This window comes from Chelonoidis abingdonii, chromosome 8 (assembly GCF_003597395.2).
Source record: "Chelonoidis abingdonii isolate Lonesome George chromosome 8, CheloAbing_2.0, whole genome shotgun sequence".
In the NCBI taxonomy this organism is placed as follows: domain Eukaryota; kingdom Metazoa; phylum Chordata; order Testudines; family Testudinidae; genus Chelonoidis; species Chelonoidis abingdonii.
Genome location: NC_133776.1, coordinates 50,259,826 through 50,287,072, shown reverse-complemented (window position 1 = coordinate 50,287,072; position 27,247 = coordinate 50,259,826). Strand labels below are relative to the sequence as shown.

Sequence of the window (27,247 nt, the reverse complement as noted above, 5' to 3'; positions counted from 1 at the left end):
ACAGCAGGATACCAAGGGAGGAAAAATAACTTTTGAAGTGGTAATGAGAGTGGCCCATTTCAGACAGTTGACAAGAAGGTGCGAGTAACAGTAGGGGGAAATTAGTATTGCGGAAATTAGGTTTAGATTTTGTGACTCAACCACTCCCGGTCTTTATTCAGGCCTAATATGATGGTATCCGGTTTGCAAATTAATTCCAGTTCTGAAGTTTCACGTTGGAATCTGTTTTTGAAGTTTTTTTGTTGAAGAATTTTAATCCTATCCTCCAAAGCACTTGCAACCCCTCCTAGCTTGGTATCGTCCGCAAACTTTTGAGTCTGTTACTGAGTAGTACCACTGAATATAAAGAGGTACTCTCTCAAGGTGTATTTCGTGTTTCTCATTTGGACTTGTCAGGTATTTTCAGATGCGGGCAGTACTTGCATCATATTTACTTTAAAAAATCCTCTTATAGAATTGTAGAACTGGAAGGGATCTCGAGAGGTCATCTAGTCCAGGCTCTTGCACTCATGGCAGTACTAAGTATTATCTAGAACATTCATGACAGGTGTTTGTCTAGCCTGCCCTTAAAAATTTCCAGTGATGGAGATTCCACAATCTCCATAGGCAATTCATTCCAGTGCTTAACCACCCTGACAGTTAGGAAGTTTTTCCTAATGTCCAACCTAAATCTCCCTTGCTGCCCATTGCTTCTTGTCCTATTCTCAGAGATTAAGAAAACAATTATTTTCCCTCCTCCATGTAACAACCTTTTATGTACCTGAAAACTGTTATGTCCCCTCTCAGTCTTCTCTTTTCCAGACTAAATAAACTCAATTTTTTTTAATCTTCCCTCATAGGTTATGTTTTCTAGATCTTTAATCATTTTCGTTGTTCTCCTCTGGACTTAATCCAATTTGTCCACATCTTTCCTGAAATGTGACGCCCAGAACTGGACACAATACTCCAGTTGAGGCGTAAGTGGTACTGAGTAGAGAAGAAGAATTACTTGTGTCTTTCTTGCAACACTCCTGCTGATAGATCCCAGAATGACGTTTGCTTTTTTTATTTTGTGACCGTGTTATACTGTTGACTCATATTTAGCTTGTGATCCACTATGACACCCAGATCCTCTTCTGCAGTACTTCTTCCTATGCAGTCATTTCCCATCTGTCCTTACTGAATTTCATCCTATTTACTTCAGACCATTTCTCCAGTTTGTCCAGTTCATTTTGAATTTTAATCCTAACCCCCAAAGCACTTGCAACCCCTCCTAGCTTGGTATCGTCCGCAAACTTTATAAGTGTACTCTCCATGCCATTATCTAAATCACTGATGAAGATTTAGATGAACAAAATTGGACCCAGGACCAGGGCCGGCTCCAGGCACCAGTTTAGCAAGCAGGTGCTTGGGGCGGCCAGTCCAGGTATCCGGTGGCAATTTGATGGAGGGTCCCTCACTCCCGGTCAGAGTGAAGGACCTCCCGCTGAATTGCCGCAGATCGTGGCTTTTTTTTTTTTGCACGCGCGCGCTGCTTGGGGTAGCAAAACCCCTGGAGCCAGCCCTGCCCAGGACTGATACCTGTGGGACCCCACTTGATATGCCCTTACAGCTTGACTGTGAACAACTGATGATACTCTCTGGGAACAGTCTTCCAATCAGTTATGCACCCACCTAACAGTAGCTCCATCTAGGTAGTATTTTCCTAGTTTATTTATGAGAGGGTCATGCGAGACAGCAACAGAAGCCTTACTAAAGTCAAGATACACAACAACATCTACTTCTTCCCCTAATCCAGAAAGGCTTGTTACCCTGTCAAAAAAAGCTGTTAGGTTGGTTTGATATGATTTGTTCTTGACAAATCCATCCCATGGGGCGTGAGATAGCTCAGTGGTTTGAGCATTAGCCTGCTAATCCCAGGGTTGTGAGTTCAGTCCTTGTGGGGGCCATTTAGGGAACTGGGGTAAAAATCTGTCTGGGAATTGGTCCTGCTTTGAGCAAGGGACTGGACTAGATGACCTCCTGAGGTCCCTTCCAACCCTAATATTCTATGATTCTTATCATCTGAGTATCTTCGAGGAGTCTGCAAATTGATTGCTTGATTATTTGCTCCATTATCTTTCTAGGTACTGAAGTTAAGCTGACTGATCTATAATTTCCCAGGTTGTCCTTATTCCCCTCTTTATAGATTGGTACTATATTTGGCCTTTTCCAGTCCTCTGAAATCTCTCCAGTCTTCCATGACTTTTCAAAGATAATTGCTAATGGCTTAAATATCATCTCAGTCAGCTCCTTGAGTATTCTTGGATGTATTTATCAAATCTTGGTGAAGTGAAGACATCTAACCTGTCTATGTAATTTTTAACTTGTTCTTTCCCTATTTTAGCCTCTGATCCTACCTCATTTTCACTGGCATTCATTGTTAGATGTCAAATCACTCCTAACTTTTTTGGTAAAAACAAACGAAAAAATCATTTAGATTTTCACATTTTCTGTTATTGTTTCCCCCCCTCATTGAGTAAGGTGCCTACCCTGACCTTGGTCTTCCTCTTGGTTCTAATATATTGTAGAATGTCTCTTCCTGCATCTCTTTGCTTTTACCGTTTACAGAGACGCTTGAAAGAGTGTCTGCTACAAGATGCTCTTTGCCAGGTTTGTATTCAATAACTATGAACAAGAAGAAACTGACTAGATTCCAAGTCAGAGGTGAGGATGTGCACAATGATGATTAGGGAGTGTCATGCACTGCCAAACTAGGAACAAAACCTTAACAGCTAGGCTAGCTTCTCCTGTATCATACAAGGGAGCAGAGTTCCAGGAGTAAGTCTCATTTAAAGAAAGTTCTGCTTTTCTGACCTACATTCCAGCATATACATGGGAATTTAGACCTTAATATGACTCAGAAGGTATATTATATTTAGTAAATTGTTCCTTCCTTTCTTCTCATTTAAAAATCCATTGTATAATAATAATAAATCTTATATAGTGTTTTTCATCAGTAGATCTCATCTAATAGGCCACTTACCAAGAAGATATCAGCATAGCCAGCCAAAGACTCTACTCCTTCCTGGATACGGGCTCCTCCAGAGTCATTCAACCCAATTACAGGAGCCCCAACCATGACAGCCTGATCCATGATCTGGAGATAAAGACACAAACTGCTGATTAGACAAGATGAACAATCACTACCAGCCCAGCTCAAGCTGAACATCACCCGAGGTAAATTAAACTTACTATTGTGCATCTGCCCCACCAAAACCTCCAACAAAATAAAATCACTACATATTCCACACAAAAATTATGAAGTTACAAAGGGAACTGCCCAAAAGTCAAGGAATGTCACAATTAAAGTCGCTTGTGTAAGCTTAACTCTGCCCTTTGGTGTATGGATTATCATAGTATTAAATTATATGATCAGTTACAATCTTTGGTCTCGTTCTGTATGCAAGTTAAATGGTTCATATTCAGTGAGTCAGTGGTTCAATATTTTTATCCTCAGTGTTTCGTGAGGGTCCCCTGCCTTACAGTGCATCATCCAACCCGGGCTGAATGCATGAACGCCCTGCCTTATCTTCTATGTACACAATGCCTTGCAGTGTTCGCTGCTCAGCCTATGCAATGAATATGGCACTATCACGTAATCAGACCCCAAGTTGTAAACACGCACAAGGGAGAAGTGAATAATAAATTTAAAGTATATTAGGAACTGACCAGGAAAAGAAATAATGTACAAACATAGAAAATGGCAACAGCTGAATAAGAGCAGTGATGTATTCTTCTGGGCCAGATGATCCCCAAAGCAGTGACAGCAACTTTCAACTTGTTAACAACATAAAGCAGAGTCCAAGCCAGGGTGGATTTGATTTAAATTAAATTGATTTAAACCATGATTTAAATCACTAGTCAGGAAGACTTGATTTAATCATGGTTTTCAACATAAAAGTGCATTCTTTTTGGTTGTTATAACCGTAATACATATTCTTTACAACTCAGAGATAGATGTAGGTTTCATTTTTAGAAGGTACACACTATACATTTTTAAACAGTGATTTATTTTGAAAACTTTTCAGATTAGTTTTACAGCTATATCAGAAAATGAATGATTGTTTGGTTATTTCATTTACCAAAGGTAATTGAAGCAGATATTTATGAAGTCACTGAAAGATGAACTATCTCCAATTCAACAGGTTAATCATTGATATTTGGAGGATTTTCTTGCCATGCTGTATTAGGAGGAGAACATCACCAGACAAACATTTAAATTGCTTTATTTAACTAAAACAATGTTATGTGTTCTGGATTTTTTTCTTCAACAGCAAACATATAATATTTTAACAAAACAAGCATATATCCCTCGCTTCTCACATTTATCTCCAGATTTCTGTTCCTTCTCCAGATCTATTCTGCCCCCAACAATCTTCTATTCACTTAACCTTTTGAAACTTTGCACTTTTAGAGAGAGGTAAGGGATTGACTCTGTGTACACAAATTTGCAGACGGACAATAGAGTTTAGGTCTGTTATTTCTCACCTCTATATATTATTTATTTATTTTAAAACATTTTTGCTGTTAACAAGCATGTTACCTCAAGACACAAATCCACAGTTTGAGAACTGCAAAACTAAGCATCTCTGATGGTATCTTCTAGATTGAGCATTGAGTCCCATTGGGCAGATAGAAAGATTAACCTAAATAATCTATACAGAAGCTTGTGAAACTCCATAAAATTGGATACCTAATCCATGAACTATTGGAACTCATTTACAAAACTTTTCTTAAACATTACCTGAATATATTGTCTCATACTATAGAATTAGAATTTATATTCCCTATTCCATGATGAGATATCTTTGGGCTGTAATGTATCTTAATTAAAACTATCTTTAGATAAAATTCTTTTTGAAGAAAAAAACCTATCAAAAATCCAATTTAAATAAACAAGTCCATCTTTTATTTATTTTTTTAAACATTGATTTTTATCCACCCTGGTCCAAGCCATTCTCAGATCTGGTTACTCAAGGCAGTAGCACAACATATTGCCAGAGAGGCACTGGCAACTTACTCTTTTCTCCTTTAAAATGTTTACCTTACAAATCTTTTGGGCGTGAGCACCGGACAAACTCCCTCCAAATACAGTAAAATCCTGGAAGAAAAACAAATTTTAAAATTGCACCTAGAAACAGTTTAATTGCCAAATAAAATTATATCCTTGTGTTAGTCTTTTCAAGATAGTGTTGGGGTCATACACTTAGACCTGATCCTCTTTCTCACGGTATGTCTACACTATGGGATTATTCCGATTTTACATAAACTGGTTTTGTAAAACAGATTGTATGAAGTCGAGTGCACGCGGCCAGACTAAGCACATTAATTCGGTGGTGTGCGTCCATGTACCGAGGCTAGCGTCGATTTCCGGACCGTTGCACTGTGGATAGCTATCCCGCAGCTATCCCATAGTTCCCGCAGTCTCCCCTGCCCATTGGAATTCTGGGTTGAGATCCCAATGCATGATGGTGCAAAAACAGTGTCGCGGGTGATTCTGGGTAAATGTCGTCACTCATTCTTTCCTCCGTGAAAGCAACAGCAGACAATCATTTTGCGCCCTTTTTCCCTGGATTGTCCTGGCAGACGCCATAGCATGGCAACCATTTTGCCTTTTGTCACTGTCACGTGGCGTACTGGATGCTGCTGACCGAGCGGTACACAGTAGCGCTACACAGCCAGCATTCATATGCCTTTGCAAAGATAGCAGAGACGAGAATATACAGTCGTTCTGTACCGTCCGGCATGCCATTGTAAATTGGCTGATGAGATGATGGCCTATCAGTCAGTTCTGTACTGTCTGCCGCGTCATGGGTGTCCTGGCTGACTTCGCTTTTTGTTTGGGAAGGTCGGCTGGGGCGCAAAGACAAAATGGGAATGACTCCCGGGTCATTCCTTCTTCAATTGTATCTAAAAATAGAGTCAGTCCTCTAGAATTATGAGGCGAGTGTACTAGAGAACCAGATGTATCAGAGCACAGCTTGCTTCCGTGCGATCCTGCAGAAATGATGAAGCGCATCCCATTCTAGGGCGTGCCCTCAACACCCCACCCGTTGCTTCCCCTCCCAAACCTCCTGCGGCTTACCGTTGCAGTGTCCCCCCATTTGTGTGATGAAGTAATAAAGAATGCAGGAATAAGAACACTGACTTTTAGTTGAGATAAAATGAGGGGGAGGCAAGCTCCAGCTTCTACTGATAGCCAGCAGGACATTAAACGCGTGCGGAGAGGAGACCAGCATCCCGCTGCTATGATAGTCCAGCAGTACAGAATCTTTCTTTAGACATGAAAGAGAGTTGCTAGGGATGAGACGGTTACCAGCGTTCTGTACCATCTGCCAGGAATGACCAGTATCATTTCCTATTTTACCCAAGCGCCCCCGGCCGAACCTCACCTGAGGCCAGCCAGGAGCACTCATGAATGATGACGAAGGATGGCCTACCAGTCTTCTGCACTGTACTGCTCTGCCACGGGGAAGGGAGGGGAGAAGATGCTGCTGTTCAGTGCTGCGCACCACGGTCTGACCAGCAGGATGCAGTAGAGGCAGGTACGGGTGACGCCGAAAAAGTAAGCACCGATTGTTTTCCCTTTTCTTTCACAGGGGAGAGGAGGGTAAATTGACGAGATATACCCTGACCACCCCGACAATGTGTTTGACCCTACAGGCATTGGGAGCTCAGCCAAGAATTCAAATGCTTTTCGGAGACTGTGGGATAGCTGGAGTCCTCAGTACCCGCTCCCTCCATGAGTGCCCATTTGATTCTTTGGCTTTCCGTTACGCTTGTCACACAGCACTGTGCTGTGGACTCTGTATCATAGCTTGGAGTCTTTTTCAAATGCTTTGGCATTTCGTCTTCTGTAATGGAGCTTTATAGAACAGATTTTTCCCCATACAGCGATCAGATCCAGTATCTCCCGTACGGTCCATGCTGGAGCTCTTTTTGGATTTGGGACTGCATCGCCACGCGTGCTGATCAGAGCTCCACGCTGGGCAAACAGGAAATGAAATTCAAAAGTTCGGCCTTTCCTGTTACCTGGCCAGTGCATCCGAGTTCAGATTGCTTTCCAGAGCGGTCACAGCGGTGCACTGTTGGGATACCGCCCGGGGCCAATACCGTCAATTTGCAGCCACACTAACCCTAATTAGACATGTAATAACAATTCAAATTTCAGCGCTACTCCTCTCGTCGGGGAGGAGTACAGAAACTGGTTTAAAGAGCCCTTTATATCGATATAAAGGGCCTCGTTGTGTGGACGGGTGCAGGGTTAAATTGGTTTAACGCTGCTAAATTCGGTTTAAACGCATAGTGTAGACCAGGCCTCAGTTACAGTTACTCTGGTCTAGAACTAATGTGAGATCAGAATCTGACCTTGCATTCTGAGATTCATGAAGCCTAGGCTGACCTCTGCTTTCTAGCGATATCCTCATTCTAGAAAACAGTTCTCAAATCAACCTGAAAACTTGCCTCACCCTGAAGTGAACTGTTGCTACTGAACAGTAAACTTTAATTCTGTCAGGACAAGTCTATAGGTGACTGCTCCAGTTCTGCCGTTCCTGTGTACAGTGTTTCCCAACAGCCAGCAGAAGCAGCAGTGTTACTTGACATAAACTAGTCAGTTTCCCACTCCCAACCTGAGCTATGGAGACAGTCTGAGCCAGACTATCACGGGCACAATCCTATACTGCTGCTAGGTGTGAGAGAAGAGTTGAGCAAGGATCTCATCTTTGACTTCACTCCCTGTAACAGCATCAAGGATCACACTTGTGTTGCTCATGAAGAAAGGGTTTCCCCAAGCCTAGAAAGTTCAGTAAAAATGACTACCTGCATGTCAGTTTCAGAGGGACATAACTAGAGTTTCAGACCCCAAGACATGATGCAAAAGTAAACTCTTCATCCCTCATCCCAGGGTATTTCCACTCGTGTTTCCCCTCCTCCATTTTATTTTGCTTTCCCATCTCCATTCCTCACCACCTTGATTATTAATCAGGCTCTTGATTTTCCTCAAAAATACAATTTTTCGCATGTCAGACATCTATTTTGTGTGTATTATACCATTAAACTTTACATTAAAAATAATTAATGAACGTACTGTGTCTCCCTTGCTTTTATTTTCTCTCTCATTCAACAAGAGTATCTTTTCCTCTTTTACTATCAATGCCTGTATTACAGTAGCACCTCGAGATTCCAACTGTAATCAGGATCCTATTGCACTAGGAAACAGCAAGATGTAAACACACATAGCAAGACATGGCCCCTGCCCCAAAGAGCTTACAATCTAAATAAGACAAGTCAAACGAAGTGGGAAAGGGAAAACAGAGGCACAGAGAGAAGTGACTTGCCCAAGCTTGCACAGCAATGACTGTTCTGGCTAAAGGTAATTATCACAGGTTGACTGAGCCCCATTAATGGAGAGGGTCTCAGTCCTCTTGTGACTGAACAGGTGCACCCTGGCTGGTCCTGGTTAGATAGAGGGACAGTACCTGGGAGAAGGAGCTACATAAGGAGGATTGGGAGCTAGGAAAAATGAGACACAGACCAGAAGCAGGGAGGCATGGACAGCACGAGATGGAGACTCTGGAGCCAGAAGCGTGGCAGGGAGCTGGGAAAAAACCCAGGAGGGACATGAGTCTTATGGAGCCCAGGGCAGGCAGCCATTGGTTGTGTTATTGCTTCATTTGAACGCCATTAGAGCACAATGGGGATAAGCCCAGGATCGCTCAGTTTAAAGGAAGATTGAGAGTGAAAAAAGCTGCTGAGACAGAGGTGTCTGAGTTACAAGATGGGAATTCACTGCTAATGTCTTTGAGACATGTATAATAATCAACTACCCCATGACAAAGGTGTTCTGAGCCCAAGAGTGTGTTGGAGAAGTACTGGGAGGGACCTTGGGGGAGAGACTGAGGCGGGAAGCCTGCAGGGCAACTTCCTGTCACGAGGGGATACCCAAGGAAGGCCCGGCCTGTTACAGTGATAGTTTATTTTCACTGTGAAATACAGACATCAATCAAGGTTTAGTCAATGCTTTTATGACTAGATTAAAACTTCTTGTGATAATTGTGCCTACAAATTTACCCTAATTGTGAGATTAGCTGTGAAAAGTGAGTGTAAATTCACGAGATGTCACAATCACCCATCACAACAAACGCTGATGGGAAAAGGTGCAAAAGTGAGACAGATAGACTGCATTACTCCAGACAAAAAGGCCTCATGATATAACTCAAGGACTGTGTTGACACCATGATTGGTAAATAAGAAAAGTGTGCAACCAAAAATTAATGAGCCAAAATGGGTGTTGAAAACCAGGTTGAATAGGTGGACAAAATAATGAGGAGAACAGGATATTTTGCCCCTTTTGGGTTTATTTATTTATTTATTTAAAAAAGAAAGAGGCTTTGGGGAGAAAAACTCGCTACTGAAGCGAGCTTCACCATTATGGCTGCCACCTCCACCGTTTACTGGGACTCCGGATTTTTTTTGTCCCAAGTTTGAAAAGTGTCTGACCAGTCCAAAGGAATCCAAATGACTTTGCCACCTCCACCAGCTCTAGCTGAATCCCAAACACCATCTGGGATGTGCAACTGTTTTCCTATTCCATGTGTTCTCCCCCCTCACACCTTATTTTTTCTTCTTTCCTAGCCCTCTCTTTAGTTCTTCTGTCTAGTAAGACTATACTTTGAAATACTGCTGAAGGTCTGTGACCTGGAAGAGGCAATTAAAAGCAATGCCCTAAAAAGCTCGATGCTGGTTCAAGTTTGCGAAGTTTTGGGGTGGCTTTTAAGAGCCTGTGCTGTGCCTGTGTTTTTACAGCAGCAAGATTACAACTCCAGAGACAGAAGCTCAAAGTTTCTATCTTTACTATTCACTCTTTCTTTTGTATGTTCGCCTTATTTTGTCTTCTTAGGACACTAGAAGGTTTTAAAAAACCTGAACTTTAAAACAGTTGTTAAAAGTATATTTAATGGTGTATTTGCCATGGTAATAAGCAGGCTGAGGTCTCTTTATACCAAACCCTGAACTTTGTTTGACGCACTTTAATGCTGGCCAGTGAGTGGCTTATGTTAACACCTTTGTCTCTTTGGGCCCCTTTATTTCATCTAAATTAATACAACATTTTTGCTGCCCTTGGGTAAGCCTAAAGGATTAAATACATGCTGAGAAGGGGGCACCTTTGCAAACAAGCAGAGGTTTCAGAGTTGGTTTAAAATAAAAGCTTGTTTAAAATCCTTAAATGTGTTAAACTTGTTTAAAATAAGCCTTCAAAGTAAGCTGTTAAAGTTTTTAACTTAAAAAAAAAAGTTTTAAATTGTTAATTGTTTTAAGGTTTTTTTTTTGGTTTTTTTTAAATATTTTAACAAATGTTTTGTTTTGGTTTTTTTTCTTTTCTTTTCACGTTTGTTGTTCCTGTCGTTAGTAATAATTTAGAAGGTTTAATAAAAAGATATTTTTAAAAAGGGAAAGAAAGTGGCAAAAATGAAGTTTTAAATATTAAAGATTAAGTTGCTAAAGCAGACCTTTACTAAAACAACTCCATGGGTAACCCTCCTTCTCCCCATTGTTAACAAAATGCCATTTACATTAACTGTAAATTAAATTTCAAACCACCACAACCAAGGACTATTGCAGCACCAAACCTTTTTTTTGACTGTTTTGTGGTTTAGCAATTTGCTATTTTTTTTCCTGTTTTGTTTTCGATGTCAGTAACTGTAGCTGTTTTGTGCACTTAACACAGCACAGTGCTAGTGTTGCAGGTTATATCTCCATAATAGGCTGAAGTGCTACAATGGCCATGTTGTCCTCACAAATGATAGTGGCGAAACAGGTGGGCAAGGTCTGTAACAGACTAAAACACTGGAGAATTTTTACCACCTTTGGGTGTTGCAAATAGTTCATGAATGCAAAAGTGGTTCCAAAGAAAATCATTTTGTTGCTTCTTTTTACAGGAGGCAACACTCTTAGTTAAAAATGTCATCAGGGCTAAAAATGTTCTCCGAGTAAGCTATTTTAACCATTAGGGGAATGAAATTTTCAGCTTGTGTAAACGTACAGGGATAACTATGTAAGCAATGCAAAACAAAATCGTGGGGAGTGGTTTCATCTTTACCTGCCCTGGATGTACAGCCAAGGAAGTAATAGGAACTGGTTTGTTCTCAAACATCTTACAAACATATAACAGAAGCAGTTTTAAGTTTTGTTTTAGAGACAAAGTGAGTTGTAGGCTCTTAAGCTCTGTTAACATTTAAAAGTCTTAACTGTACTTTTTGTAATATTTAATCAAGTAAAATTTCTAAATCCCAGTTCTGGAATAAGAAATTTGCAAATGGTAAAATATAACTACCGTATATACTCGATCATAAGCTGGTTTCTTTATAAGTCAACTCCCTGAAGATGGATAAGTAAAAATGGAAAATTTGTATAACCCGTTCATAAGCCGACCCTATAATTCACAGTCAGCAAACTTTGACTCCCGAGCCATCAGGATAAGCCACTGGTGGGCCAAGATGGTTTGTTTAACTTGAGCATCGGCAGGCATGATGTAAACCTAAGTAAACTTAGTGTCCCGACCAGTGGCATAGCCAGGTTCTACCAGTAGGGGGAGCGAACACATTAAAAAAAGATGCTGAAGCAGTGAAGAAAAGACAAAAAAAAGAAAAACCCAAGTCTTGCCGCCGAAGACCCGGAGTGGCTGAGGGACCCGCCGCCGAAGACCCAGAGCAGCTGAAGGACCCGCCACCGAATTGCCGTCAAATACCTGGACTGCTGGAGTGAGTGTAAAAATTTAAAAGGCACCACTTTTGGGGAATGTGCTCAGTGGGGAGCGGCAGTTCTCCTCCAGCTAGGCTACTGGTCCCAGCACACCAGCTGCTTACCCTGACAGGCCGGGACAGCAACTGGTGGGGAATTTTTTTGGCGGGGGAGAAGCTGCAAGTGAGGAGAGTAACCCCTCTGATCACCCCCCACATGACCTCACCCCTAGCCCAGGACCCCCACACTCTCCCCATCCCATCCCTTCCCACCTTACCTGAGGAGGGCCAGGGGAGGATGGCTCTGACCTGGCTGGAGCTGCTCCTGCAGGCTGGGCAGCGCAGCTGCAGCCTGCTCTGGCGGGCCAGACCGGGCAGCGCGGCTGCAGCATGTTTCAGCGGGTGCACCACAGCCTGCTCTGGGGGGCAGGGCTGAGCGGCATGGCCCTGGAGCTGCAGCTGCTTCGAAGGCTGGAGGGAGAGCAGTGTGGCCAGAAGCAGAGAGACTCTGGCCCCACCTCTTAGCTTCTGTCTCTGCTGGCTGTGCTGCCTCTCCTTCCTCCCTCTGTTGGGGGGAGGGGCTGTGTCCCACCTCTCCCTCCCTATACCAGTTCATAAGCCGATTCCCTTTTCTGGTGCTTCCCTATTTTACTAAAAAAATTCAGCTTATGAACAAGTATATACGGTAAGTACCTTTTTCTTTTCCTTTTTTCTACATGCTTAAAATGAAATCAGGATTTTATTTTTGTAATTGTAATATTATGAACCAATGTCTGACCCTAGGGAAAACTGGTTCATAAAAGAGAGGGATTATCTTGGGATACATAATTCACCCTAATTGCAAGCTCAACTGTGAAAAGTGAGTGTAAATTCATATAATGTCACAATCACCTATCACAACAAATACTGATGGGAAAAAGGTGCAAAAGTGAGACAAAAAGACCGCATTATTCCAGATAAAAAGGCCTACTGATAAATTCAAGGACTGTGTTAAGATCATGGTTGGTAAACAAAAAAAAGTGTGGAACCAAAAAAATCAATGAGCCAAAATGGGTCTGTACACCTGTGATCAGAGAGAGGCAAATAAAAGCTTGATGCTGGTACAAGTCTGTCAGGTCTCAGAGTGGCTTATAAGACCATGTGCTGTGCTTATGTTTTTGCAGCAGGAAGTTGCAAACAAGAGTAAACTCACTCCAGAGACCAAAGCTGCAATTTTCTATCTTTGCTTCTCTTTTCTCCCCCTTCTTGTATGTGCTTGTCTTGGTTGGTCTTCTTAGGAAATGAGATTGGACTTTAACAGCAGTAGCAGCAACTTAAGCCCATTTCAACTAACGTCTTCTCTTGGCCCAAAAAGGACAGTTATTACCATTTTAAATAGCATTTAAGACATTATCAAACAAAGGAGTTTCTTCTTTCTAAAAACTCTCCAGCCAAAGGAAAAGGGAATGCTGCTAAAATAAAAGCCTTATTTAATACTTCACATTTTAAATGCTTTAACTGTTTACAGGTTAAGAGGATTTAATAGTGTGTTTACATTGATATAAAGCAGGCTGAGGTCTCTGTATACCAAACCCTGAACTTTGTTTAACACTGTTTAATGTTTGGCAGTAACTGGGCTATGTTAAACACCTTTGTCTCTTTGGGCCCCTTTATTCCATTTAAATTAATACAATAGATTCCACTAAGACAAGATGCTGCTTACGAGGTTTCCTTAGGACTGCCTTGAAGAATCTCAAGATATGAGGGTGTGCCATGAAGTTTGAGAAGAAAGTATCACTACGAACTGCTGCAAAAACTATGAGAAAAAAAAATCAAAACACCACCTCAGAGGCCAAAAACTGGTATTTTATACCTAAATAAAAAAACATTTTCAAGGAAAAATCCAAATATTCCATCTACTGTAGTCCCTTTAACAAATTTTGTTATTCTAACTGGAAAAGCAATCAAGTTTGTCTGAACATCCCCAATCCCAAAGTCTAGCTATGACTTCTGTAACAAACACAAGGCCTGATCCTGTAATCAGATTTGAGCAGACAGACTGCAGTGATTCATAGTGCGCCCCACTAATTTCGACAGGGCTCCATGCAGGTTTAGTGGTCCATCCAAACAGATGCCATGGCAGGATCAGTGTCAAATCCTGCACATGCCACTAGCCCACCATGCACTGCTCAATCATTTGACCATGAATTAATGAAATTCCCAACTCAAGTCATCTCCAGTCTGTTAAAAGCATCACCATCAAGCCTTCTTAACCACTGGTGATAACAGTTCCCTCATCCTGAAAGATTCCCATAGCTCTCTGTCCCCTACAAACATCAGTCTCCACATCCTCTAGGCCAAACTCTCACCACTCATGTTCCTGATCTGATCCCTCACACAATGGAGTTGATCATCAACACTGTGAGCCTCTCCTTGCCCCCTCACCCATTGCTACACACTGTTAGAACATTTCTGTTACCCTGCTGCCACATGTTGGAATATGTTGTGCATTAACACACTGTTGTTATGTTGGAACAATATTAACTCGAGGGACAATTTACATAATTTAGATATGCTAAAAGACAAACAATTTAGACAAACTCTACAAAAGATTAGCAAGTTTGAAAGGTCAAGCTCACAACATGTAACTGACACAAAGCAAAAGAATACCTGACTGAAGACATAAGCCAGTCTCCCATTAATCCGGCCCTGGCCAGTTACCACACTGTCTCCAGGATACTGCATGAAAGAGCAAAGAACACATAGGTCAGAACAGTAATATGGTTCATTAAAAAAATTATGTCAATGTCTTCTGAATTCACAGACAAAATATTTGTTCATCTGGGAATGGGGCTGTCTCTTCCTCTGTGTTTGTGCTGGGCCCTAACATCCTCCAATCCTGATAAGGACATTTGGAGTTCTACTATAATACACCTCTACCCCGATATAACATGAATTCAGATATAACGCGGTAAAGCAGCACCCCAGGGGGTGGAGAAGGGGCTGCGCACTCCGGAAGATCAAAGCAAGTTATATAACCAAAGTACACCTTTACACCGATATAATATGGTTTCACCTATAACATGGTAAGACTTTTTGGCTCCCGAGGACAGCGTTATATTGGGATAGAGGTGTATAAAAAAAACTTAATACGGAAAAAATGTTGAGAACTTTGTAGTTTTATTTAAACTTCAAAAAAATTAAGGTGTTAAGGTGACACCGAAAACCCCCCCCTAACTACACATTAGAACGTAAGGAAACACAGTTAGTTATCGGCACGCTGTAACCCTAGGAGCCCATCAATGCCAACTGGCTGAGAGACCACCATACTGTAACCCATATCAGACCTCATGCACTTAATTTCCCCAACACACTGTTGTCATGACATGTATCTAAAAGGTGTCATGGAAGGTACCATATATAAACTGGCTGCATCCTGAAAATCACTGTATTTAATAAACACTAACTAATGGTTATTACATAAATGCCACATACTCCCTTTGGTCTCTTGCATAAACCTTCCACTGACATTGGTAATCTGCTGTGGACCAACGGGAGTACCCAGTCCTAAATTCACACCCCAGACCATAATTAAGTACATGCTACAGAATGAGTTTGACACTGTTGCTCTAATACCAGGGTGGATTGATCTAAATCGGGGTGGGAAAATTTTTGGCTCAAGAGCCACATCTGGGTGGGGAAATTGCATGCAGGGCCATGAGTGTAGGACTAGGGCAGGGGTTGAGGTGCAGGAGGGAGTATGGTGTCCAGGAAGGGGCTCAGGGCAAGGGGTTGGGATGCAGGAGGGGTGCGGGGTGCAGGAGGGGTGTGGAGTGGGGCAGAAGACTCAGGGCAGGGGACTATGGCTAGGGGGTTGAAGTGCAAGAGGGGTTTGGAAAGTGGCAGGGTGCTCAAGGCAGAGGGTTAGAGGGCTATGGCCAGGGAGTTGGGATGTGGAGTGTAGGAGGGGTTCGGGCTCCGGCCCAGCGCCGTTTACCTGGAGTGGCTCCAGGGTGGCAGCAGCGCCCAGGCAGGCTGACTGCCTGCCCTGGCCCCATGTCCCTGCAGCCCCTGGGGGAGGGAGATAGGGCCTCATGTGCTGCCGTCACCTGCAGGTACCTTCCCTGAAGCTCCCATTGGCTGCGGTTCCCTTTTCCCAGCCGATGGGAGCTGCGGGAGCACGGGGGGGGAGGGGGCGGAGAGGGGAGCAAGAGAATAGTTTGCTCAGCCCTGATCTAAATCAAAGTGATATACATCATGAATTGTAATCACGCTTTAAATCAGCAAATCTTGATCTAAATCAGGGTCTCAAACTCAAATGACCATGAGGGCCACAAGAGGACTAGTGTATAGGCCCAAGAGCTGCATGACTGACACCTCCCCCTGCCGCCCTCGGCCCCGCCCCCACTCCATCCCTTCCATGAAGCCCCGCCCCTGCCCCATCTCTTCTCCACCTCTTCCCCTGAGAGCACGGCTCCCCCCTCCTCTCCCCTCCATCCTGGAAAGTGCTAAGCGCCACCAACAGCTGTTTGGTGGTTTGGGGATGGGAAGCGCCTGGAGGTGGGGAGAAAAAAAAAAAAAGAGTAAAATAGTGGTGTAGTATTAAAATATACTATGCCATTAAAAGTCAATTTATTAACTTTTTTATTAATTTCTTTAACTGTAATGTGAAAAGTCAGTGCTAATTTTGACAGTTATTTCATTTTTGGCCACTTAGCTTGCAGCCTTTTGTATCAACCAGAGCATCAATACTAGGTTTGATATCCTGAGACGAAACCAATCTTAGTGTTGCTTTCAAATGTTCATTAGTGAGCCTTGACCTTAACACAGATTTGTTAATCTTCATGGAAGAGAAAAACTGTTCACATATATATGTACTTCCAAACATTGCCATTATCCTTGCGGAAGCAGAGAATAACATGGAAATCTTTCTTGTGAAAGAAACCTGTAGAATTCCAACATCTGTATACTTCTGCTTCAAAATGGTGTCACACTGAAGCTCTGCTAACTCCATCAGCATTTCCTCTGCAACATAGTCAATTTCAACAGCAAATGGAGTGGAAAAAAGTTGAAAATGTGGTTCAAGTGCCTCGAAATCTTTAAACTGCACATCAAACTGTTTGTGTAAGTTAGAAATGATCTCTGCATATTCTTTCAAGGATTTGGGTTCAACTTTTCCTAAGGAATTCAGAGTCGAGAAATGAACCAAACTGCCAGCAGTCAGCTGTTTCCCCCACAAAGTAAGCTCGACTTTGAATGACTTAACACTGTCATACATTTGTGTTATCATCTGTTTTCTACCCTGAAGTTTCAAGCTTAATGCATTCAGGTGATCAGTTATGTTTGTTAGAAAAGCAAGGTTGCAGATAAAAGTGGAATCAGCAAGTTGTGGAACCTTCTTGTTTTTCATTTTCATGAAGGAATCAATCTCCTCTCTAAGTGCAAAAAAACACTTCAAAACATTTCCACGACTCAGCCATTTAACTTGAGTGTGATACAGAAGTACCCCATATTCGCTGTCCATACTTGCTAGAAAAGAAGTGAACTGTGTGATTCAGCCCCCTTGCATGTATAAAATTAACAGTTTTATCAACTACATCCATAACTTCCTTCGTCTGTAGACTTTTACTACACAAGGCTTCTTGGTGCAAAATACAATGTATACTGGTGAAGTTAATTCCTGGTATATTGAGGCTGTTCAGTTTGGTCGTCAATAATCCAACCATACCAACGTTTTCAGAGCACATTGATGGCGCATCGTCCGTAGTCAAAGATATGAGTTTGTTCCATGGCAGTTCAACTTTTTCAATGCATTCTTCCAGTCCTTGAAATATGTCCCGTCCCGTTATGGTACCCTTCAGTAGCATTAAGTCTAGCAATTCTTCAGTTATATTCAAATAGCAATCCACATCTCTAATGAACACTGCACACTGTGCGGTATCTGATACATCTGTACTCTTATCAAGGGCAACTGAAAATGCTTCGAACTCTTTTGCCATTTGAATCGTTTTTGCACATTATCAACTAAATCCGTTATCCTGCAGGCAACTGTACTGGCAGACAGGTTATGCCTCAAAAACTTTCTTCCTATCAGGACATAAAATTTTGCTGGCCTTCATAAGACATTCTTTTACGAATAAGCCTTCTGTAAAAGGTTGTGATGATTTAGCTATCATTTCGCTTATCACAAAACTTGCTCTTACTGAATCTTCGCTGGACTTGTTAATCCCTGAAAAGAAATTTCTTTGCTTGGCAAATGCTGAACTTTTTCCTCTTGGATTTTTCCAGTGAATGCATCATACTTTTCATGGTGCATCATGTCGTAGTGCCGACGCACGTTATACTCCTTGGGAACAGCAATCGTTTGCTGACAAATAATGCATTGAATTTTATCTTTTACCTCTGTGAAAAAATAAATTAAATTATCCCATTTGTCTTGAAACACTCTTTTCTTCCACGAGTGTTCTTTTTTTCGACGAAGTCATTTCCAAGCGGTTTTATTAAAATATATACACTCCATAAAGCACCCGCACTGCACTGGGCTGCACCACCACTTCACTCCTGCTCTGCCTCTTCCAGGGGTGGCATGTTTGTAGATATTCTGCTGGTGCGCAGAACCTACCCTCCCCCAAACTCCGCTCCCACCTGCCTAAGGCTCTGGGAGGGAGTTCGGGTGCTGGGTGCAGGCTCTGGGCTGGGGCAGGGGGTGGGGATGCAGGCTCTGGGATGGAGTTTGGGGACAGGAGGGGATGCAGGGGTGAGGGCTGTGGGGCTGGGGATGAGGAGTTTGGGGTACTGGAGAGGCTCGGGACTAGGGCAGAGGGCAGGGGAAGGGCAGCCTGCCCTGGCCCTAGTGCAGGGGGACACTAGGACCCTGCGGCACCAGGTGATGCCAGAAGCTGGAGTCAGCATGAGCTGCAGGCTCTGGGTCAGTGAGGGGGCAGCAAGTGGGGGCCAGGGGACACTCGGGCGAGGTGTGTGAGGGTCACAGGCATGGCCGTGGGAGAGACCTAACCCCAATATTGGGGAGCAGCATGCAAGGAGCTTAGCTGCCACATAAAATAAGTGGGGGGGGAAGGGGGAGGGGAGTTTGGTGGCGACAGGAAGTAACTGGGAGAGCGGGGCACAGGGAGCTTGGCGGGCTGAGAGGAAGAGCTCCGCGGGCCGCGGCCGCGTGTTTGAGACCCCTGATCTAAATAACAGATTTCAATCTCAGTTTGCATTTCTATTTTTTAGTTACTCTCCTACAGAGAAGTTGATTCTCTGCACGTGCCGAAGAGGCTACTGCTGGGAAAAGCTGATTTAGCACTTCAGCAAACTCCAGTTCAAGGTGCTAAATTGATGGCTTCCACCAGGGCTAGCTGTCTGACTTTCTTTAAAATACTTGTAGCAAATATGTACTCTTAATTTTTTAAATTTATTTCACATACACCACAACATACACTATTTCGCATATCTGACAAGTGCATACATTGGACTCTTCCCATTCTGTCATATTTTCATTCACCAACAACTCACTACTGTAATTATCAGGGTTTACATGCACATTTCATAGATGTTAAGGCCACAAAGGACCATTAGGACCTGACCTGCAAAACAGGCCACAGATTTCACCCAGTAATTTCTGCCTCAAGCCCAATATAAATGCAAAAGTTTGTTCACCTATGTTTCTATTTCTAATGTGACCAATTGCCAGGGCTCTAACCACTGAGGTTTGAGGAGCTGCTATATATGAAGTTGAGACAACAATCAAGAGGTTATTTGAGCAAACAGGTATCCTTCAAAAAATATAAAATCAACCCAAGTGAAGCCAACAGAAAGGAGCATAACTATAGCAGGTAAAAGGGAAATTAGGAATGCAAAGAGGGAATTTGAAAAGCAACCAAACACATAAAGACAAATACCAAGAAACACTATTAAAGTCTATCAGAAGCAGGAAGGCTGTTTGAGAATAGGTGGGTTGGCTACAGCAGTTCTCAATCGGGGGTACGTGTACCCAGGGGGATATGCAGAGGTCTTCCAGGGGGTACATCAACTGATCTAGATATTTGCATAGTTTTACAGCAGGTTACATAAAAAGCATTAGTGAAGTCAGTACCAACTACAATTTCATACAATGACTTCTTTATGCTGCTCTACATACTATAAACTGAAATGCAAGTACAATATCTATATTCCAATCAACTTATTTTGTAATTATATGGTAAAAATGAGAAAGTAAGCCATTTTTCAGTAAGAGAGTGTGCTGTGACACTTTTGTATTTGTCAAGTATCAGAGGGGTAGCCGTGTTAGTCTGTATCTGTAAAAGCAGCAAAGAATCCTGTGGCACCTTATAGACTAACAGATGTCTTGGAGCATGAGCTTTTGTGGGTGAATATCCATTTCGTCAGATGCATGTAGTGGCAATTTCCAGGGGCAGGTATATATATGCAAGTAAGCTAGAGATAATGAGGTTAGTTCAATCAGGGAGGATGAGGCCCTGTTCTAGCAGGGAGGGGCCATGAAGAACAGAAACACCCCTTCACACTCCTGTTTTTGGAAACCTTGGCCTTGCATTTTTTATGGGGGGGAGGGAGAGCTTCACAATAATTGATACTACCATCACTTGTACTGATGGCACTGGATTCCAGTACACTGAACAGTTATTGGACCTCTACAGCCTGTTCAAAAGCTTTGAATATACTAATGCAAAGGAGGCGAGAGAGAAGATCAACGTCTGTCTGAAATCCAGAGATGAGCCATCCAGTTGTTTCTCTTTGTCTTTTGTTTTCTCGTTTGTTTGTTTGCCTAATGTTATCATTGTGATAAATGGTTGAATTGGGTTAGGTGTGAAAGGATTCTTCCATGTGCTTTCTCCATTAGAAAATAATCCTACATCAAAATAAACTGCTTAGAGTAACAAAAACAGTCACATAACCAGCAGTTTTTTACAAGACCTCTCAGGGAGCACCACCTCTGTCCTGGATGTCCCTTTAGTGATAACAGGATTCACTTTCCAACTGTCTGTTTTCTGTTTCATTTATTTGCATTGTGTTTGCCTTAACTGATATTGTGATATACTTTTTTATATAAATATTGTGGTGAAGGGGTGGAGGCACTGCTTAGTGAAACAAATATGGGGATGCTTCTGGACTCTTTGATAATATTTACCCCACGTCTCTTTCTTTTAGTGGTATCAAGTTATGCCTTGCAAGATGTTTAACTCAAATATGGTCTTGTTAATATGTTTTTTTCTGCGTTTCAGGAAAGTCTGACAGCATTAGCCTATGGAGGCGAGTTGCTTCCCTTGTCCGCTAAGGATCTCTGACTTATAAGTATTGGTGTATAGACAACTATGCACACATTTGGCGCAGCCCATGTCGTGTTTACCTCTTGGAACACTATAATGTTGCTAGAACGTGGCGCTTATATGAGCGATCAGAATAAGAGCAAATATACTAGAACAAGTACTATATATACTTCTACTTTAAGAGGTACGTCTCTTTAAACTCCTAGTTATCGAGTGAATAAAATTGATGACTTAAGGTCAGAGATACATTATATCGCAAGCAAAAGCGACATTGGATTTAGCACAGACCAATCTCGTATCCCAACGAAACTATCACACAGATAAGAGAGCGCCCCTCCAAACTCCATCTCAACATACTTTTATGGGAGTGACACAGATTTGAATATAATCTCAAAAACTGTTATTGAAACCATTTCTTGTCTTCCTTGGCAGTAAAAAAAATCAAAGCTGGACTGAATACGTTACCAGATACTATTTACTTATCGATACACCAATATAATAAACAATCATTCCCTATCAAAATCCTTGTTAGGCCTAGAATTAAGAATTGTACAATCTAAGAGTGTGATGGAGATATGTTAGAGATAATTAGAACAACCTAGGTTAAAAAATATTCTGCGAGAGTAATGTTCAACAAAGTCAAGATAAGCAACTGGAACAAAATACCAAATGCATAGGAGGAGGATATTTCGAAGAGCGTAGGATAATATCACTATCATGAGAGATATTAAGACAGCAATTACACCATCCTTATCACGAGCGAGTATTCTAGGATAGAGCCCACATGTATGTCCTACATATACATGTAGCTAAATAGCAGAACTGGGAGATGACCTATCAAGGTCCCTTCATAAAGTCTAATAACGAATTATTATAATTCTTAAGAAGATTAACGCTGCACACTCTCATGTAAAGCGCCGATGCTGAAGCAAATACAACCGCGGATCAGACTAATACGATAATTCTCGTTCAGGGTCATAGGAGCTCATATGAGTCTTGCCTATATTACACACACCCATAAGGGATGATTTATCACTCGGTTCACCTCAAAAAGCACCTAATAATCTATAATCTGCTTATCACACACGTTCACAAATATGAGGAAACGCAATTAGAATTTAGCCTGTAATCAGCTTAATGTGAATGATTCCTTTGGATACAGAAGAGTAATGAAGGAGAGTTGATGCGGCATTGTTGTTTCAATCACTTAACTTTGAAGAGCTCACCAGACGTTTAAGGTGAGCATGAGCTGTCGTTGGTGAAAGTACCTTCACTTACTGTCAAGAAATCAGTGATGAAAATGATGGAGACTGTTTACTTGTACAAAAATCACATTTCCAGAGAACTAGAGTATTAATTTCCTCCTGAACTCAAGTGAGAACTACTAAATTGATACAGCTAGCCAGAGTAGTATAGAGGATAGTTCCCTAAATTTTCATGAGGAGGATGAAGCACGGATAATGTATACAACGTTAGTGCAGGGCAACAGTACATAGTAAGTAGAGATGATTGGAAAATGGAAACAAGGGAAAGGAGCAAACCTGGTTCAGTGTACAAGTTGTTAGTGACCTCAGTGTTTATTGCTCCTTATCAGAGTGGCCCTTCTGCAGTTTACATCTCCCTGTATCCCTCGCGAGTGTGAAGCATAGTCATAAAATTTGGTTGTCCAATGATGGTATAGCCAAACTCGTAATCTGACAATTTATTCAGAGAACAGTTTAGATCAATTCAATTGAACAGTCTTGTTATGTGTCCGGGTAGAGAGGTTCAAGTTTTTAATCGCCATTCGTGAATGTTATGGCCACTAGTAGAGGTCTGCTTTAATAGAATGGCTCGGCCAAGACGAAGGCCCTTGAGTGTAATTACGTTTTCACGCTTTACTTCAAATTGCTTTGGTTGTATGCCACTCGTATAATGCAATGTGTTTTTATTAGCATAGTGCAACACATCTTACATCCTAATATAAACATCACTGATGGTGTTAGAGTCCTATTTCATATGCTTGTGTAATTTTCCATAAGTAACGAACTAGCTCACCCGATAAGGAAATTTTAGGCTGAAATGTTACACTGCCGCAACGGATGAGTCTATAATAGTTGAGAGCTGAGAGCATAAGTATAATTAGCCGATGTATATTTACATTGGTGACATTCAGGTGTATATGTATACTGGGCTGGTGGTGGCTGATCTGTTAGGTAACCTAATCAGTGCGAACCAGGCAAGAAAAATGATGGTTGGCGAACCTTGTTGATACGTTAAGAGCAAGAAGAAATTTGCAATAAGCACTAACGGTTAGATGGAGTCAAAGTTAGGTTGACCGGCAAATAATCGCGTTCGAGTTATTGTAGACGCATTACGAACAGATTGAGCCAAGTGATCATCAATTTTTGAAGTTTAGCAATTTGGTGACATTTCACTAACTCGTTAAAAACTCTCTTGATGACAAATTTCTCTTACGTTTCTCCATGTTACATTGTGATGAATGAAAATAAAATGGGTACAATATAGCTGGGGTGAGATCTTTACCCTCTCTAGCACTGTTATTGAGATACAAAACTCTAAAAAGTCCGGTCTGGTAGGGAATCCTTTGGTGCTGAAGTGTAAAAGTTGGCGAGGGCTACGTTCCAATCCTCAAACAATCCTGTTGTAGAGAGCGTGACAGGGAGAAAGGTTGGATGAGAGACAAGCGAGTAAGATCCAGTTTGTACTGGTGGACAGGTACCAAAACTAGATGCCCCTAGTAATATGTCTTATTGGTTGCCCTCAAAGTACTGAAATCGATGGTAGAAATCCCGTACCCCGAGCGAGTCTGTCAGGCACCTCCTAAAGGCAGATACCCAAATATCACCCTGTTTTTTAATGGAAACTTTATTTCTCTACAAAGAAATGTATATGGCTGTAATCCAGTTTGTCAGAAATAGTATCTTGAAAATATTTTGGTCTTAAAAAAGAAAAAAAAAAAAGTTCCAGAAGCAAAGTAGCTCACATAATTTAAGTATGTTCGCTAGTCACCGCAATCCTAGCTTTTAAAACTTTTGAAATTCAATAAGCGCGCAAACCAACATACTAATTGAAACAATCTTCGCATCAGCTGTAGTTAATTTGTTTATTTTTTTGTAAAAAGGGGTTCTTGGGATTATGCTGGAACAATAACCATATTTCCGATACGAGCAGGTCACAATTGCCTATACTGTGATACCACAATATGTTAGCAACCACGGCTTATAGCAGTTAAAAATAGAAATATTTATGTATTCTTATTTTCTGCAACAAAGCAGTAATAGTAAGTTGAAGCTAAGTATTGGTCGACGGTGGTCAACAGTTATACGGTGAAAATAATGATTTCAGTGAGAGCAGTGGTTCAGTTTAGTGAGGTTTACGGGCGAGAGCGAAGAGGCCTCCAAACACGTGTATGCAAAGCGCCTGTGAACAGTCGATAGGAAGGGACATTGTCAAGGATGGTTTGTACCACGCATAATCGCAACTAATGATGTATCTGAGTGGGTTTAGCTGAGAGGACTGTATCTGAAAAAGACCATTATTTGAATCATCAGTGGTTTTCTGTTCTTGGGTTTTCTGCGAAGAGCTTCTGGGTCTACTCTGCCTTGTTGATCTGTTTCTATTCCTACGTGTGGGTATTGAGTTGAGAAGCACTAATAGATGGAGAGAGTGAGTAGCGTTTGTCCTCATGTCTGGAGGATTATAAGCAGATGCGTTTGACTCTAGTGGTGTTATTTACACACAAGAAACGCTAGACATGTATGCCAAGGTGCAATGAAAAGCTGGAGAACTATAAAGGTAAGCATTACGCGGGCCGTGTAGGTTGTAATCTTTCAAGCGGTATAATGGGTGTGATTCTCTCCATATATGGACCAAATATCTACATCTATCTGGAAGCAGAGATGGAGCGCCTATCAGCATGCAATGCAGATTGTAGTCTCTAACTCCGAACAGGAGAAAGTGTATGTACACGGCACGACATAGCTGTGATAGAGGGGCGGGTATACATTAGAGGTTAAAGTATATAGTATCTTTTGGCTACACCACAGGATATTTATCAATAAGCAGACAAGCCTTCAGAGAGGCCGCAAACGCCCCAGTAAGATATTTGCCGAGAGCGTCTTGGACGATTTCCGGTTTGTTGTCTTGGGTATTTCTCCTCCTTATTGAGCTTATATGTTCCCACCATACACCACCCTGGCCCAGGAGAAAGCTAACTGAAGATTGGAGGAGCTTTTGCGCAAATGGGATTCCTGCATAGCTGAGTGTCTAGGATTACTTAGATCTCCTGAGCTACGACGTGCAAATCGCAGAGAGCACTCATTACCGATTTTCTTAGTGTTATGTTCCTCTCCATAGTGGTGAAATCTGAGGAGAAGTGGACCTCCGTATGAATCTGTAAGTTTTTTTTTCAGGTAATTGTTCGATCTGGTACATAATCAGCCGCCTTATATGTATTCAGAAACCCGTCGATCTATTGAATTGATCAACACAACGCGCGCTTATGCAGCCTCTGAGATGAAAGGTCAGGATATGTTCTGAGGCTGTGATGGCATTCGCGTTACTGCACCAATATAAGCGTTGTATAAGAGGCAAGCGCCATGTTTGTTTTTTTCGTACAAATTGCTGTTCTCTTTGCTCGTGCTAGCGAAAAGATTCAAATGATATATAAGGTCTCACACTGCATCTGACCCCCAAGAAAGGAGTCCATGGTTGGGAGGTTCTATCTAAGTCTTCTGTGCTCGTGATGGGAGGGGTAACCTGTAGGTAGCATCTATGCTCGCAGTATGATTTGACGGAACAAAGATAATCTAACTATTGTAGCAGATGACGGACGCAAAACCAGCGAGGCCTCCCATCACTAACGACGCAGAACTGTAAAAAAAATCTCATGGTAGTGATTGGGGGGTTGGCAGTGGTGCATAGAGAAACAGTACGTCACCGAGATATGGGATCTAGAACTTCTATTGCTCTATGCACTTAGTGTGTAGTATTGGATAGATTGACGATACCTGCTGGAGAGGTTGGGAGTAGTGGGAGACCTCATCACCGGTTTATGGCCCACCCATGTGCTGCAGATCCGGATGTTTATAAAAAGCGAGAATCTACAGCTTCTTAGTTATTAAACAATATGTAGAAAGAGCATGGTGAAGCTTGATGTTCAATTCCAGAAATTTCCTAGTATCTTAAATATATTTATATGTGAACATTTCCCGAATTTATAGGAGTTTGGTTTTTTAGGGAAAAATGAGAAGTCCTCCCTTAGTGGGAGAGAGCGTAATTGTTTTGAGGTTTTACTGTTTACGGTATAGACTGATCAGGTGGTCCTCAGTTTCTTTGATAGAGTATGGCATAATCTCTCACTATGCTTGTGTAGTATGTAGAATAGGCAGTGGATTTTCTACCTTTAGTGCCATTTGGATGATGTCTCATTCCGTTTGCATTTGAAAGGAGTGATAATATCTGTCTGTATTTGTCAAGTTTCTTTATGAGACTGATGGATTTCCACTCCATATGGCTAAAGCAGTGCCATTGCATGGTGTCAAGATCAGAGGGTAGCTGTGTTGTCTGGATCTGTAAAAGCACAAAGAATCCTGTGGCACCATCTACAACCCATCCTGGACAATGATCCACACTTTCACAGCCTTGGGTGGCAGGCCAGCCTCGCCCAGCAGACAACCTGCCAACCTGAAACATTCTCTACAGTAACTGCAACCGCACCATAAGTAACTCTAGCTCAGGAACCAATCGATGCAAAACAACCTCGATGCAAATCTGCCCACATATCTACACCGACGACACCATCACAGGACTAACCAGATCAGCCACACCATCACCGGTTCATTCACCTGCACGTCCACCAATGTAATATACGCCATCATATGCCAGCAATGCCCCTCTGTTATGTACATCAGCCAACTGGACAGCTCTATGGAAAGGATAAACGGACACCATCAGATATTAGAATGGCAATATACAAAACCTATAGGAGAACACTTCAACCTCCCTGGCCACACAATAGCAGACCTTAAGGTGGCCATCCTACAGCAAATAAACATTCAGGACCAGACTTCAAGAGAAACTGCTGAGCTTCATTTATCTGCAAATTTGACACCATCAGCTCGGATTAAATAAAGACTTGTGAATGGCTGCCAACTACAAAACCAGTTTCTCCCCCTTGGTTTTCACACCTCAACTGGCTTAGCGATAACACCA

General features: G+C 42.0%; 1 protein-coding gene across 1 annotated transcript in view; it reads right to left on the bottom strand.

Moving 5' to 3' along the window:
- PCCB (propionyl-CoA carboxylase subunit beta) overlaps positions 1-27,247 on the bottom strand; it is an 83,292-nt gene that overhangs the window by 44,775 nt on the left and 11,270 nt on the right. Inside the window, exons 3-5 of the mRNA XM_032778793.2 lie at positions 14,412-14,480; positions 5,066-5,122; positions 3,005-3,118 (exon numbers count right to left, since the gene is read on the bottom strand). Coding sequence (XP_032634684.2) covers positions 3,005-3,118; positions 5,066-5,122; positions 14,412-14,480 — 240 coding nt within the window. The remainder of the gene's footprint in view (positions 1-3,004; positions 3,119-5,065; positions 5,123-14,411; positions 14,481-27,247) is intronic.